The 16612-nt window shown below is 38.7% G+C and overlaps 1 protein-coding gene across 7 annotated transcripts in view; it reads right to left on the bottom strand.

Moving 5' to 3' along the window:
* The window catches only part of INTS10 (integrator complex subunit 10), a 23450-nt gene extending 6838 nt beyond the window's left edge, over positions 1-16612 (bottom strand). For 4 of the 7 annotated variants that reach the window (XR_005256754.1, XR_005256755.1, XM_038135477.1 and 1 more), the window contains exons 1-16: positions 16457-16612; positions 15506-15573; positions 14718-14821; positions 13598-13737; positions 13014-13095; positions 12565-12705; positions 11978-12149; positions 11349-11518; positions 7686-7819; positions 6795-6951; positions 6049-6131; positions 5186-5338; positions 3932-4040; positions 3528-3607; positions 2910-3072; positions 1661-1754 (exon numbers count right to left, since the gene is read on the bottom strand). Coding sequence is in view for 5 of the 7 variants with exons in the window: in XM_038135477.1 (XP_037991405.1) it covers positions 1661-1754; positions 2910-3072; positions 3528-3607; positions 3932-4040; positions 5186-5338; positions 6049-6131; positions 6795-6951; positions 7686-7819; positions 11349-11518; positions 11978-12149; positions 12565-12705; positions 13014-13095; positions 13598-13737; positions 14718-14821; positions 15506-15573; positions 16457-16606 (2000 nt within the window). In the remaining 2 variants the exon portion in view is untranslated. Of the gene's footprint in view, positions 1-1660; positions 1755-2894; positions 3073-3527; positions 3608-3931; positions 4041-5185; positions 5339-6048; positions 6132-6794; positions 6952-7685; positions 7820-11348; positions 11519-11977; positions 12150-12564; positions 12706-13013; positions 13096-13597; positions 13738-14717; positions 14822-15505; positions 15574-16456 lie in introns of all 7 variants that reach the window. The other 3 variants (XM_038135478.1, XM_038135481.1, XM_038135482.1) reach the window with 2 other exon arrangements.

The following is a 16612-nucleotide window of genomic DNA, read 5'->3' as shown; positions in this document are numbered from 1 at the left end:
AGATACTGAGCCTACCAGCCATTGTCCCAGGAAACAGGGCTACACTGGCACACTTTATCAAAAACCCCAGCTGGGGGAGGCTGTGAGCTAACCAGGTCAACACTGGTGGGTAACACCAGCCCCGGGCCTCACAGCCAGTCCAGCTGAAAAAACACCTGCGGTACCAAGGGAGTAGACATCATCTCTGACCAGTGGCTTATGCCCTCAACTATCCCTTCCATCAGCTCTCTGGTGAAGTGCTTCTAGCCCTACACAGCCACATGAAAGATGCTGTACACAGCTTTTCCAGCTGGACAGGACATTTGACTCTTTTGGCTCAGTGAGCACAAAGAAATGGACTTCTCTTCTACAAGCCTTTCTGTCATTGAGGAAACATCACTGATCAAAAGGAGGTCAAAGAGAGATTCTGTCCTGCTAGAAACACTTCTCCCTACCTCCTACCTCCTTCCTGACTGAAGGGTCAGAACACAGAACAGAAAGTAACTGCGGCCACGCCAATCAAACGGAGCCAAGAGAAACAGCGCTGAACTACTGCAATGAAATGGAGACAGCAGGTAAAAGTTACCAGATGGAGTCTTCAGTGCTAAGCCCTCTTGCTGGCAAAGCTTATTACTTAACACCCTGTGTGGTGCAGCATGCCCTGAAGCTTGTTTTCACACAGCTGGTTACAAGCAGTGAGATATGGCAAGGGTAAGAGTTTGAAAACCTAGAGCTTAAAAGAGAAAATTCTCCGTCACATAATTAAGCATTTGAATTTCTACTTTTCCTTTAATTACACCTAGTATCTCATTTTTGTGTTGGTTACCTAGATCTCTGGAAAATCTCTTTACTAGTTAAAATTTGGATCCTGTTGTCTGATGTTAGGCTCCCATTTTGAAAACTTCAGCCCATTTCTGGTTAGCAAATAGCCAGAATACACTGACCCTAAGTGGAATTTCAACAAACTTTAAGCAGTCCCCCTTTTAGGAAGCATAATACTACAAGTTCTCATAAACAACCAGGATACTCTGAAACATTATGCCAGTAAGCAGATAGTTTTGAGTCAAGACTGAACAAGTAAAAACACGTAGGAAGTTATCAAAATTATTAATTTACTTCAGCATCTTGTAATAAGCTAAGCAGAATAAGATGACCTGCTAATTCTAACAGAAAGATTACTGGAGTGTAGCTGTCTTTTTCTTTTACCTGTAGCTGTAATTTATATTTTTGTCAAAATTTTTTATAATTCAGTGGTCTTTCATGAATTTTGTTTACAAAAATAAGCAAAGTAGTGCTTTTTTGCTCAGCATTACTCTTCAGCAAAATTAGTAACAACACCTTGCACTCATGCCTAATTATTTGAAGAATTCCTGCGAAGTGCAAGTGTCTACTTGAAAGAGCACGGCTGTAATCAGTTTAATATCAATCACTCTAAACCAAATGCCACACTCAGAAATAAAGTCCTGTAAAAGCAGGAATTAAAGCTGAAGAACCCCCCCCAAAAGAATACATAGATCAGCAGGAGTCAGAAAAAGAAACTCACGGCCTTGTTTGAACTAATTAAATTTAAGCTCAAAGACATGACAAACTATCCAGAAGATAACATGAAAGCAAAGACAACCAGAACATACTCCCTTTTTTTTTTTGCCAAAGAAAACAGTAAATGCTTTTTTATCCTTACTTGATCAACATTGCTTGATTTGGCAGCAGTTCCAGATGAATTTTCCCTCCTTCCTGTGTTCTTAAATAAGCAAATTCCTCCAACATATCAATATCTGAATAAAACGTTAAAGATTTGAGTAGGGAAACAATGATTGAGAACATTCTTTCTTATGCTCACATCTGAAGCCACATTGCTGAAAGGAGAGTCAAACTGAAAAGCTATTGAAGCACCTCATTATTAAAAGTGCCAGAGAAGATCACAGCATGTATTCCTAACCCTCCACAAACTGATGAGAAATGGCTTTTCAAAGAAAGCCATTTTCCAAAGAAAGCCATATCGGATGTGAAGAACACATCTGATAGTTTTTCTTTCTTTGTTTCTTCGTATGTAGTTAGAGGTAAAGAAGGCTGATCTCAAAATTCCCTGGGTTTCGCTTCCTTTTCCTGCACTCCAGGTTATGAAAGCAGTGCAAACTGAGGCTGCATCTGAAGCAAGTGCCACCACAGTGGCACATTATCACCCTTTTTAGTTTTCTATTTAGATCCCTTATTTAGGTGCTTGTTTTGTGTGGTTTTTTTTTTCCTTTCCTTTAATACCACAGCTTATTTAGTTGTAACAGATAGGAGTTAGACCCACCTGCTTCCTGAGGCCCATGGCTGGATGCCTATTCAGGTTAAACATGAAACTGTCCATTTGTGTGTACAATGATCAAAATTTATGTCAGATATCTGAATAGATAAATTAGACATGCTTTGCATGATCTTTGACACAGCTCATTATCTTACTCAACCCAAACATGTTACCTGTTGTGATGCACTAGATTGTTATTTGGATACTGCACCCACAGAAAGCATTTCATAAACAAGAGCCAAAATCATTCAGGTCTGCAGCACAGGTATGACTTTGTCTTTTTTTGTTAACAGCCTTGTACATAATGCACATTATTTCTTAATAATTCATAATTCATATTCATAATGCACACTGCATTTCTTAATGAAGAGATTGCTGTCACTCACATGAGCAGCCTGAGCTCCTGCTGTTTTTCTGAATGGAAATGCCATGGCAGTGTACTTAAGGGTACTCTCAAGTGCCAGGGCACAGGAGGCATATTTACAGTCATTATGTACTGAGCCTACTACAAGAAATTTTCTTGGAATGAGAAAAAATACAGAACATGTTTCAGAGAAAGAGCTGCTGTGGAAACTAACAGCTTCTTCAACACTACACCACAGGATGTGAAAGACATTCTTACTTAGAGAAAGGATACTTGTGACATAGTTGAAAAAATTCTCATACTGGAAGTTTCCTTGCTGGCAGATTTTGTTGATGGCTTTCAGGAACAAGTTCTCACCCCTCGGCCACTCATGCTGAAGCAGAACAACTACGTGGCCCAGGGCCATATCATCTCTGCTGTCTGTGAAAGCTCTGAGCTTCAGGGAAAAAAATTACATTCGGACAATCAGGAAATACATGTTGCTTGCAAAAACATACAGGATTTATCTCACCTAGATCTGTGCAAATACAGAAGTTCTTTAAAAGTATATATTAAGGCAGAATGAAATAAACTTCTAAAGTAGGTTGGAAATTTCCAGCAAAAATACCAAATCCTCTCCCACTGACCTATAAGAGAAGTCTGAACAGTGACAAAGATTTTGAGATCTCTTCTATCGTCTCTGCTCAAAACTAAAACAAATAGAGAAAAAAGGAGAAAACAAACCCTCCTCCATCAAAACTCCACTCCCCCTTCTCCAAAAGAAGACCCTCCCCTAACCCACTTAGGTAAGAAGGATTGAGGCACAGCCCTGGGATATGGCCATGCAGTTTCAGGATACATAAACTAGGCCTTAAGGACAAGAAAGCTCCAATTACCTTGGAGCTATCTTACCTTGAAACAAGCTAACAACAGATGAAGGCAGTAAGGCATGACAGCTCTACTGGTACACGGCCAAAGCTTCAAATCAGACCCTGCAACAGAACAGTTCTTTAGGAGTCTCACAGCAGGTAGGTTGAAAGAAATTGAAATGGAGCAAAACAAATCCAAAATTACCACATCTCAGGTAGGGAGGAAAGCTTTAAATGTAAATTACGACTGATTCAAAATGTGAAGTGAAACAAATTTTTCTTCTTCACTTCTCTTTGCCTGTGGTAGGACTTTGCCACCAATATACTTTAAAAGGTACAAGCACGAAAACCTCAATACAAAACCAAGAGGAAATAAAAAAACTTCCTCCCTTTTCATAATACAAAAATTCAGCTGATGCTGAGTTTAGGGTAATAGCAACTCCATACCTTTCCTGAATTTTGACTTGACTTTAGGTTGCTCCTCTTGTACTTTACCTCCTTCTTGTATTGGAAGTAAAATACAGCTCATGAGGTCAAGCACTTTTTCACATGTTTGCTGTAAAAGAAGGGACATGATAATGCTAAATTTAGTTTAAAGTTCTTAAATATTCAGATATGTTAATAATGATAAAAAATTTCAGACATCACAAAAGGACAAAACAATCACAAAATTCTTTGCTAGAACTTGACTTAATACACAGTACAATCTGGCTAAGCAAAAAGACTTAGCTGTCACTAAACAACCTCTGAAAGCCTACATACATCATTTTAATTGTGAAAAAATTGTATTGGCATTCTTCATTTCAAGAGGGTAAGATCAATGTAACCGCAATCAAAAATTATTTTGTTTTTAAGGGTTAAGTTTTTTAATGAATTATTAAAATAGTTTTGTAAAATTTATTTTGTTCATGGTAAAAATATAAAGGAAAATGGCAATCTGACAGCATAAAAGAATTAAAAATTCAATGAATTTTTAATGCTATTTCCTAGCAAGGAGTCTGTGGGAATAAATGATCACATTTCCAGTGAGAAAGTATTAAAGTGGAAGGGACAAAAGCACTTGTCCAGCAGTACTAGGATGACGTTAGATCCTAAGAGACAGAGCCTTTATTGTCAGTGCTGACTCTGACTGACCTCAGACCACCATGCACTCCTGCAATATTAAAACCACAAAGTATCTATTGCAAAAGTAGAGCAAGTTCAGAGGTCAGGCCAGACAATATTGTTCTCGTGTCTCTCATATCATCAACTCTCATCAACTCATATGTCTCTCATATCATCAACTAACTCTCTTTTAAGATTATCACAGAAGTTCCTTTACTTTTTCTTTCACCTGCCACATGAAGCCTGTACCTAAAATAATTTGCCCTCAATTTAGGAACTGATTCAATAAAGTTAAAGAATACAAATTAAGGTTACATTTACAGACAACTCAAACACATGTAGCCATGAAAAATCATAACTAACCCCCCAAATCTTTACTATCAAAAAGACTATGCACATATATATAGAGTTGCTAATGGACAGTCAGTTAATGTGGCATGAAGTATAATTCCAGTAAAGCATGGATCTTTCAGCAGACCCTGGCTTATGTTTGATATCCTGCTGAAAGCAGGCTCACAGGAAAATTCTAAGGGAAAAGAGAAATGGGAACCACAGGGCCAGGTGATGAAGGCCCAGGGTGTGGAATGCTGTACGTACCCGATATTCTCCAAGGGCAAAGTGGCACGATGCCAACTGGATTAGCGCTCTCTGATTTTCTAAAGATCCTTGTCCTGTAATTTGCTGGGGAGAATGAGAGCCCTGAAGAGCTGCCAAGTGATGTAGGCTGCTAATTGCTTTTTTGTACTGCCCCTTTGAAAAAGAGTATTAAAAAAAACAACCTGTTAGGGTCTTTTCTATACAATAAGTAGAGAGATAGAGAAAAAATTATCTTACAGGAAGCTTTCAAAATGGAGTGTGAACAAGTAACAAGCCTTCAAAATTTTAATCTAAACTAATAATCTCCAGTGATGAGCTGTGTACAAGACTGTGTGTGGGTCAATCATTTACAAGGCAGTCAGAAGACAAACAAAATTCTTCTTTAAAAAGACAGTTTACAAAATCATATTTGTAAATGAATCAAATAATTATATTCTTGAATTAATAATTACTTTATTTAGACTAATAAAGTTTGAAATAGCTCTTGTAGAGGCAAAAATAAAAGGCTCACAAAGGAAAAATAAAGAATAAGCTTTCTTCTGTAGATGGTATTGGAATGAGCACAGTCGGCATAATTTTGGTGGAGAACATAGATGTTTTTCCACATGCCAAAGTTAGCTGGACTCAAACAACAGCTATTGGGACAGGAATATCCAAAGCAGGGTACCAAGCCTGTGGTGCAAACAGTGTAGCCCTAACCCCAGAAGAGTCATACTTTAAGGCATAAAATCAGTAGACACTATAAGCAGTCAAACTGGCTAATCAGAATTACTATTTACAAGAAAGAAGTAAATTGCTATTTACTAGAAGGAAGAGCAACACAATGGTGGTGTTTTTCCTAGTTTATAGCATATTTTTTTTACCTGGTAGATGATCATGTCTGTAAGAAAGATTCTTAACCAAAGCCAGGTTTCTGTCTTCCATGACAAACAAATTCTCGTGAATTCTGTGTTAAGTGATTAGAGAAGAAAAAGCAAAAGAGAACATGAAACAATTCACAGCTTTGGGTTAAACATCAATTATATATATATAATATATATATATATATATATATAAATATATATTAAAAAGCTGAATTTAAGAATGGAAAAAATGGCACCAAAACAGTAAGAGGATGAAATCCTTGACATATAGGATACTCTCTTCCTATACACTCATTTTTTCATTACACTTCTCTTCACAGTGTCCAACAAACCTAAAAGCAGCTAGGTGGTACTGTTTGCCTGCTTTTTAGGAGAGAAATTCTTTTCAAGATTATCACACCAGTTATTATCAGAAAGGGAGACACAGTAAAAATACATGTCCTTAATCATGAACTAAAGCAGCACATCCTCACTGAGCACTATCAGCCCTACTACTGACCAAATGCTCCAAGAGAAGTAGGGGTGATTAAGCAAAGATGCAATGAAATGCAATACAGCAACAAAATATTCAGAAACACAAAAACTAACAAAGCTTTTAACTGGAACTTTTATCAGAAGTACTCAGGACACAAAGCAATTTCAATTTTAAGGACTCAAAATGGCAGGAATTCCATTTTAACACTAAAAAAGTGATTTCTATGCAGAGCAATGAAGTCTAGATGCAATTCTAAATGCAGTTACCTTACCTTTGTCAAGTGATTCCAGAGAATAAAGCAGCTCCCAGCTCTCCCTTGCCAGTTTGAAACTCTCTAATACTTCAATAGAGTTTGCAAGATCAGCCTTATTTACTGTAATATGGCGACTTCTTGCCTTCCCAGAGGGATCCTCATCATCTGAGCTCTGCTTAGAAGTCAACATAAAACACAAATATGAACTTCTTAATTTATACTTTCTTCAGAGGACTCTAAAGTCACAGAAGTTCCACTGAACACAAGAAAACAATTATGTATAGAGGTGCTACAGTCCTAGCTTAAGTGGCTTTAAGTGATTTTTCACTTAGCTTGTTTTAAGGTTAGATCCATCTGGTTTGCTACCAAGAACTCAGTGGCACAGTGTGACGAGCAGTATCCCAAACAAATTTATTCTGTTTACCACCACTGAGCTTCAGCCAGATTATCTGCTGAAGTACATAAACACTTCACACTTTATGACTCAATTTAAGCCTACAGTGGCATAATGCAAAGGAAATCCTTGTATTCTCTTTATAGCAGAGAAATTCTATAAAATAGTAATTTTCTACTATTAAAGCAATAGATGTATTGACAGTTCCAGTCGTGAAAAGCCAGTTACTTTGGAAGTTTACCTGCAGAATATCTGACTGCTTTAGCTACTTTTTTAAGTGCCTCTGCTGAACTCCTTTAAGTTATTCACAGCAGAACATGTGTCTATAGCAATTGCTGCAAAAATGGTTTCATTCTTGCTGGCTTTGGGAAAAAAATGTTTGAAAATTGTGGTCATAAACAGCTAATTCAGGGTAGCTCTAAAAATGTCTTTTACATCTATGTCAAAACCAGTGTTGTTCAAATTCCAGTAACAATGCCATTCTTGTTATGAATTAAAAAGTCTACAAAAGTTACCATTGTTTTTTCTCTTCCTTCAGCAAGTTTCCTTTTTTTGTGTATGTGTTTGTTACGATCAATATCTGTATCACCATAGATGTTGGGCACATCCTCGAGAAGAACCAGTGGAGTTTGGTTTGGAGCATTTGGACCTGGATTTAAAGATAAATTAATTCACAATTGCCCTAAACTGATCTGAAAGGTCTTATGCCTACAGCAAGCTGCGGTTTTTTTCCTTCACAAGTAATGACTATAATGCTACAGAAAAACAATCTTTTAAATTAAGTCACTTAAATTGCTTGAACTATGCTGGTAAAGCTATGACTTCCCCAATGCAGCCATGCAGTGAAGGTCAGAGTCCATTTACCAGACATCACCAGAATATGATTGAGAGCTTCAGAGTATTTCTAAATCCCTTTATTGTGAGGCAGTCACAAGATATACTCAGGCAGCAGGTGTTCTCTGATCAAGCATTATTTGCTTGAAATAAGTACAATTATTCAACAGATGAACTCTGAAGCACAAATGGCTCTGAAGTTAACAGCCACAAATATGGCAAAGCACAACAATATTCTCGAAATATTTCTAATGAGAAACCAAAGCAATATGCTGACAGGCACCGACCCCACAAAGAAGTTTGTGTATTTTATGACAAGATTTCCCCAGTAGGATCACCCAGTGTCAGCTTTGTCCCCACCGATTTTAGTAAACAGAATTAAACCTTCAGTTGACTGCCAGAGCTCATCTTCACTCGCAAAAAATAGAAAAGCCTCACTTTGAAACATAGAAAACAATTTCAACTTTCACTGTTGTCACAGAACATCCAGCAGGATCTGGTACCTATTATTTCCCTCCCCAGTGTTTAAGTTTCATTAGACATAAAATAGGAACAATACTTCTTAATCTCAAACAAAACTGATATGTGATCACTAGTGAGACAGCTTTCCTTCCAAAACCATTTTCTCCTTCTGCACAATCAAGCTGCTATGGATGTGCAAAGCTCAATCAAAGAGGAATGTAAAGGGAAGAGGAATCCTTTAATCTGTTTTCTCTTTCTCAAATCTCTGTCAGGTAAGATAGTAGTGCAAACAAGTATTTTCAGTTTGTGCATTTCTTCTATTTGCAGAAAGACATGAGGCTAAGGTCTCATTTGTAACTGCAAATAACTAATTTGAGAGTTTAGTAGATGATTCATTTTATCTCTTGACATTAAAAAAAAACTTCTATTAAGCTTTTCCCATCTACTCAAAAGTGATCTGCAAGGAGTTCACTACAATAGAAGCTCCTGTTAGAAGAAACAGCCAATTTGCTCTACTTAACAAATACAGGTCAAAAAATACAACCACAATAACCAGGTCAATAAATACCACCATTGAAATTGCACCTACAGCACACTGCAATCACTTCTCCTGTACCATCATGTATTCCATTATGTCAGAATCTCACGTGTGAAAACTGAAAATAGAGCCAAGACATAACACAGAGGATTCATATCTGTTCCTCATGGATGCAAAGTACCACAACTGGGATGCTGGAAGAGTTTCACCACTAGAATCTCAAAAGCTGCCTAGTTCTAACACCTGAGAAGAAAAAAAAAAGGGTTTTTCTTTTACTCATACTGACTTAAATTAATGCCAGCTAAGTGCTTTGCTTTCCAAACAAGTGTTCTCCTCCCAGCACCAGAAGTGCACTGCAGTCTTTATTCCAAAACCTCCAGTCCTAAAACAAAAGAAAATCCACAGTCACACTTGACTGGGGCTGCAGATCTCCTCTTACAGTACTGAAAGTTACACAGGCATACAAAGAGCAGCATTGTGTTTTTCTGTCTGAGTTCTAGAATCAAAGCTTACAGAGTTTTTAATTGTTTTCTAGCAAAGAGTGTTATAAATAAACCCCCAAAAGCGTCAGCCCAAATAGCAACTCCTGCCAAGCCTGGAGGCAGCCTCAAAGTTATGAGAGGTGTGAATTGCCTCATTCATTTCTCAAGTCTCCAGCAACAAATTATGTAAGAGAAATGCATTGAAAAGTTTTCCCTCGAGAGGCCTCTTGCAAATCCACACACATGAGAAGAGAGTCACAGATCTAATCTTCACAGATGAGGAGACAGCGCTTTTATCTATGACCATGCTTCCAAAATATGTAGGATTCTACATTTCTACAGTAAGCCCTCCAGAGAGAAGGAGGAAAAATTCTAATGATAGAGAAGACATGAAAGGCACTCAATACCACTGGAATTCAGTGCTAAAGCAGAAATGAGTAAAAGATGTCTTGGAAATACGTTCCTGATATCAAAAAATGACAGAGGGTACCAGAAAAGTTGCACCAAAGGAACTGCAATCTGTGACCTCGGTATGCATTCTTTGTCTGGTGGTTCAGTCAGAAAATGTGAGCTTTGAAATACTCAATTGTACAACTTAGAAAGGAACATTTTCACTAGTTCGTTACTTCCTTTCTTCTTCAACTTGGAATCAAGCAGCTAAAATTACATGCACACCTGAAGTATCCTCCTGCCCACCATAACCTTTCTTTCTTCTGGACAGAACAAAAAAACTTGATTCATTAGTTAATTAGCTCCTGTATTTGTTAAAGTGACTATGTTCTTTGCATACCAGTTGCCATGTCATTTGTCCTCTGAGCTTAGCTATCTACTGACATTGTTCAACTGATCACCCAACACACTGTACAGTTGTTTGAAACCCATCATTTGTATTGACCACTTCCTTACTCAAATGATCATTTGCTCCACACAGAAAAATGTGATGAAAGTTATGATCACAACACACATAATTAAAACTGTAATTTTAATATAAATCAGTAACGGTAGTATTAATAATACTAATTACCTATAGCGACAATTGTTATTGTTGCAAGGAATTTCCCATCACATAATTAAGAGCTGAAATTTCCTCTTTGTGATGCTGTTTATTTCAGTAAGTTCTAAAACAAAATGGAGCTTAAAAAAAACTTTCCTCAGCTTCAGCCACTCCTGAAAAGTCCAATCAATCCCAAAAAAAGCAATCCAAGGTGCTCCAAGCAATCTAGTATGTCCAAAATGCAGATGCGAGTGGGTAGGAAAATGCACAGGTAACACACATATGTTAAACATTCAATTTACCAATTAATTACTAATTAGGAGTAATGTGCAAAACACACCTCAAAGATTATGCTTAAGCTGTATAAAGAAAGACAAGGTGGAAGCTTGTGAATGTCAGGAAATCTTTTCCTATTCAGTTTCATTTGCTTAATTTGTGTGTTCCCCGTGCAAAAATATCTTCACTTATTTTGACTGAAGGAATGCAGGAAAATGTCAGCTACATAGAAACAAAACCAGAGGAGAAATGAAAAAACATGATGCTCATGGAAGAATAGGAATCAATCCTAGGGATGTTCCCCGTAACATCTGGTCTGTTACTTTCCCCGTGCTAGACAATCAACTGCTGCTGGCCAAGGTGGAAACCACAATGCTGAGCTAGACTGATCTTTGGTCTGATCCTCTACACATTTGTTATGAACTACTGTTGGCAAGATTAATGGCTTGGGAGAATTATAACAAGTCATAACAACATGTAAATGTTGCTTTGTGAGATGACAGTTTCAAAATACTAATGAGAAAATAACTTTAAGATATTAGCAATGAACCCACGAAGGCTCATTACAGAAGTTGAAACATTAGAAACTAACCTTGAAAGAGTGATGGCTGGATGTTGCTGACATACTGAAAAGCATTTTTAAAGAAGACCAACATCGTGGAATACACTACTTGATTCTTGTATTTAATGTGGGCTTCACTATCAAAGTTACTGATGTATCTGCAGAGATCTTTCATTCGATGCAGAATGTCACCATAACTTCTGAGGGGAAGAGAGATAACAAGAATTCACGATGTTACACAGACTCTGCAACTAAAGAGAAGAATGCATAGTGAATATGAAAATCTCAATGTTTCTGCTGAGGATATCCCCCAGCATCAAGTCAGTGGAAGTTGGGAATACATGCTAGTGAAATTTCACAAAACATTTACCATGCTTCTCTTTACTGTGGCACATACGGAAGGTTACCCCACAGCACTATAGTGCTTATGCATGACCTTCATCATCAGAAGTTCATTTTAGAGACTAATTTGAAAGTGCTCTCTAGAGCACTCCCATTTTTGCTTTACATTATACGGTCTTGAAAGAAAAGCTGCTGTGAACTTACTAAAAATGTTCTTGTGTTAAAATTTGTTTTTCAATGAGAATTGTTCTCATTAAGAATCAAAAAAGGCAAAACCTCCACAAGGGGAAATACCCAGCAAAGTAGAGCTTTCTTACCTTCTTCCTTTATCCATTTGCCACTCACACCTCATTCCCACCACGGACAAGATTTTAAACAGCCTCTCCCAAGGATCTGTAATCTGGGATGATTTCTCTGTGAGACCATCTATTACATATTTCTGAGAGCTGCGCTTGCTTGGAGACATAATATCAGAGGAATCTTGTGAACCTAGGAAAACCAGCACATTTTTCTCTTCATAAGGAAATCAAACAGACTGATTCATTTTCAAGAAGAAGACATGTAAAAATTATGTTGGAGCTTTCAGGGTAACCATTCCTTACACAGAAGGCTAACAGGGAGCAGCAGGCATTTCTGCCTCTTTGTACAAGAGAGCTGATAGGCCAGATAAGGACATTTTGGACATTTTGTCCCACCTCTCACTTGCTGAAGCATCATGACTAAGTAGCTGAAGCACCATCTTGGTATTTTGGAATCAGAGAACTAGGAAACACTAAATACTACTATTAGTGGTATCCTTGTCTGTGGGATATATTAACATAAAAACAATGCATTTTTTATTTACGGACATCAGTGGTACTAAGACACATTCTAAGAAAGCTTGATTTTGTGAAAATATTCTTACCTTGATATTGACTTTCTGTCTGTGTAGATCTAGTTACGTAATTAATATAAAATTCTGCTGCTTTATTCAGGTATTTATATAACAAGCTGGCAGGAAGTCGTACATCAGGGTTGTTAATTATCAGAGGAAGAACATCACAAACTAAAATAGAAAACAAACAAAAAAATCCTTTAAGTTTGTGGAGTTTTTTGTTCTATTTCTCCTAGGTAAGGTTTCTCAATCAGCAATAGGAGCCTTCATCTCTGGCTGACCATACACCAGAAAGAACCTCACATGAATGGCTCTAGAACCAATTTGTACCATAAGGCCAGCCTGGACTGACACAGCCTGAGCCTCTTCTGACTAAAGCAGTTTTCCAATCACAATATCATGAAAGAAGTTTACTGACCTCAGAACACTGCCACACTAAAAAGTTGCACTGTAAAGCAAGAGCATGAATATTCTCTTACCAAATAATTTTCTAAAACAATTCACTGGAGATTCTTGGTCTTCAATACTTTCAGCATCTAATAATGTTTCTCCAAGGCCTACCTGTGTGGGCAGAGGTGATAATCAAACACAGGACCAGTGGTTTCAGAAACTTTTTGAACTGCAATTCAGTGGAGTTGAATCGTAATTCAGTAACAATTCTATGGCAACAGCATGTGCGAGTCTTCAAATACATAGTTAAACTATCCACACTTGATAGCAGGTGAAAAGCAATGTCAGAAGATAGCAAAACAAGACCAAGAGAAAAACTGTGCATGAAACTGTTTCAGTAAAGACACACACAGACATGTGAAAGCAATATATGACTGATACTCTTTCATTTATAAAACAAATTATTGTTTTATTTGCTTCCATTTGTATTCTGCCCAAATCCTTCCCGGTGGAAAGCTCAAGATTCAGCAGTCTGAACTATTAGCAACAATTAAACCTGAATAAAAAGACCCATCCTCTCATTAAGGCAAAGGAAAACATTTCAGCAGAACCTCAAAAAAGCGAGTGCCAATATCCTTAAAAATTCCTATGTGTTCCTCTTCTCTTCTCTTACCCCATGTTGCACCACGGTCTCTGGGAAACGCCGCAGAAGCAGAAGGAGCATCTCTGCCCTCTCTAATGTGTTAAAGCACTGCTCTGTTGCCTTCAGGAGCATTTCACACTGGACCCGTCCAGGAAGGGTCTCAAATAATCCTAAAAAAAAAACCAAAACATTTAACTTGTTGTGTCTGAATTGTAAAGATGACTGACAAAGCATAAAAGACCATGGACATCACCTCGCTTTGCTGATTAAAAAGGGATTTCCTTATGCTTTTTCAGCTTTTAACACTGAAAAAAAGTCTGTTTCTTTCAGAGGAGACCAAATAAATATTTATCTGTAATAATGTTTATTTGGGTGCAAGGAACTTGAATTGACAAGTAAGACTGCTAGTAAGTGGAATACTCAAAATCCCAATACTTCAGTATTTGACATTTCAAGATGCTTTCTCAAAACTGTTCTTTTTTTTTTTTTTTAATTCTACTTTTACAATTAATACTTTCATTACTAAAATGTAGGGTTTTTTCAATTTAAACATCCAGTGCAACACAAAAAAGAAACTCACATAATCTCCTTGCATGTTTTATGTATTCACTCTGAAAAAGTATACCCCATGAAAAATCAAATTTTTTCGTAACTGGAATATTCTTAGAGCTTCTGAAGCACGTATTCAAACAGCAGATTATAGTTTCTCAGGTGTAAATCCTGCTTTCAAGACTGCCTGTGGCTGCCAGCAGTGAATGCCAAGCCCTTCTGGACACCATTCATTTTTATATCCCTCACTACATCAACAAGAATTCACCCCATTTTTACAATCATACACTGTTCTCTGCAGTCTTTAGGATGATGATTTTTAGGTCCCATTCCACTTATTTCCTATTCAATTGCTCTTCTATGTGCTTCTTGTCCTGGCAGAGTAAGCCTACCCATATCAGAGACAAAGCAATGGGAATCTTGTCATGTCCCTTTGTCTTCCTAAGCCTAACACACCAAATGAAGTCTTATGACTGAATTGAGGGAAAAAAAACAAACCTTGCAGTCCACAGGCAAAGTTAGAAAAACTGACATTCACTTGTTAAACCAGAAAAATAATCAGAGGGCTTATCTTTAGATTACTTTGGGATAGAACCCTTACCTCTTAAAAACTGTGTCTGCTTGTCCTGGGAGTCATTCCTCAATGCTGATGTAATAACACTGATCTCCCTCCATACAGCAGGTTGGTCTGGAAAATTCACAAACCTGTAACAAAGTTTAAGGCAAGGAATGTACAGTGATCTCAAAATCCGTCTCAAAGACAAAACCTTCCCATAAAAGTATGTGTTTGGGCAAAACAGAAAATAAAACCTTCCTTTTTAAAGTTTATTTTTAATTAATTAGACCTTTTGTGCTTAATTTATCCACACGGATTTTCAAAAACTCTAAGTTTATATTTTTGGAAGTCCTGACATTTATCTGCAAGGGCAATGTACCTGGTGAAGGGTCTGGAGCACAAGTTCTGTGAGGAGTGGCTGAGGGAGCTGGGGCTGTTTAGCCTTGAGAAAAGAAGTCTCAAGAATGACATTATCACTTTCTGCAAGTGGGAAACAAGGGTGTAGACAGGTGGGGTCAGTCTCTTCTCCAAGGCAACCAGTGACAGGACAAGAGGACACAGCCTTATGATGCACCAGGGGAGGTTTAGGTTGGACATATGGAGGAATTTCTTCACTGAAAGGGTAATTGGAATTGGAGTGGGCTGCCCAGGGAGGTGGTGGAGTCATCCTCCCCAAAATATTTAAGGGAAGACTGGATGTAGCACCTGCTGCCATGGTCTGGTTGACAAAGTGGTGTTTAGTCATAGTCTGGACTCAATCATCTCAGAGGTCTTTCCCAAACTGATTCCATGAATGGAGCACCTGGGATAGAGTTCCAGCTCTGATTACTCACATGTCGTAGAGCAGCCTGCCTGCAGACGCCGTCCTCTCAGCATTCCTCTCAATAGTGTACATCTCATACTGCAGCATGCAAGAACAGAACATCAGCTTTCCCAAATACATTTGTCAATCACACTAGTCCCTCCACTCTAAAAAACTGCCCTCAATTTGCCACAGCAGCCTGCATATAGAAAATTAAAGGACTTCAACATATGCTGGAGAAATCAGAAGGCACATTAGACTATTTAATCACACATTAATTTAGGCATTAAATTCTGCTTGACAATATACTTAATATTATTAACACTGACAACCTTCTAGTATCTAAAGGAGGCCAACGGAGAAGTCAGAGAACGACTCCTCATGAGGAAGTGCCTGGACAAGTAGTAATGGGTACAAACTGTAAGAGGGGAACTTTAGATTACATATAATGATGAAATTCTCTAGTGTGAGAGTGCTGAGACACAGGAACAGGCTGCCCGGAGAAGCCGTGCGAGCCCCATCTCGGGAAGTGTTCAAGCCCAGGTCGGATGGAGCCTGGAGCAACCTAGTCTAGTGGGAAGTGGCCCTGCCCATGGAAGTGGGGATGGAACAGATGATCTTTAAACCAACCCTTTACATTCCACGGCTCTGCGAACACGCCGGCTTAATTTTTACATAAACTGAAAACCTGGAACTCAAAGAGTCCTTTGACCAGGGTTTGAAGGCAGTCAAATGCAAAGAAAAGCCCCCAAGACGCCACAAAAGCCATAATACGGAGAGCTACTTTAACTAGCAGCAGTAGCGGCAGTAAAGGCGTTCCTTTTGTTTTTTAATCGCGAAGGCACCGCGGCACTCCGCGGTCCCGCCCCCCTGCTCCCATTGGCCGAGCTGCCTGTCAATCAGGCAAGGCCGCACCGAGACCGCGCAGGGGAGGGGCGCGGGGGCCCCGGTACCGAGCGCGTGCGACAGCGGCGGCGCTCACCTGTATGTTGAAGTCGGCGGGGTAGAGGCTCCGCGCCGTGATGAGCCAGGCCTTGGCCGCCCACAGATCCCCCGGCACCAGCTCCCGGGCCCGCTTCACCAGGAACTCACAGTCCCCCTGCGCCGACATCTTGCACCGGGCGGCGCGCATGCGCCA

This window comes from Motacilla alba, chromosome 4 (genome assembly GCF_015832195.1).
Source record: "Motacilla alba alba isolate MOTALB_02 chromosome 4, Motacilla_alba_V1.0_pri, whole genome shotgun sequence".
In the NCBI taxonomy this organism is placed as follows: domain Eukaryota; kingdom Metazoa; phylum Chordata; class Aves; order Passeriformes; family Motacillidae; genus Motacilla; species Motacilla alba.
The sequence above is the reverse complement of the archived record's forward strand: the minus strand, read 5'-3'. Positions and strand labels throughout refer to the sequence as shown.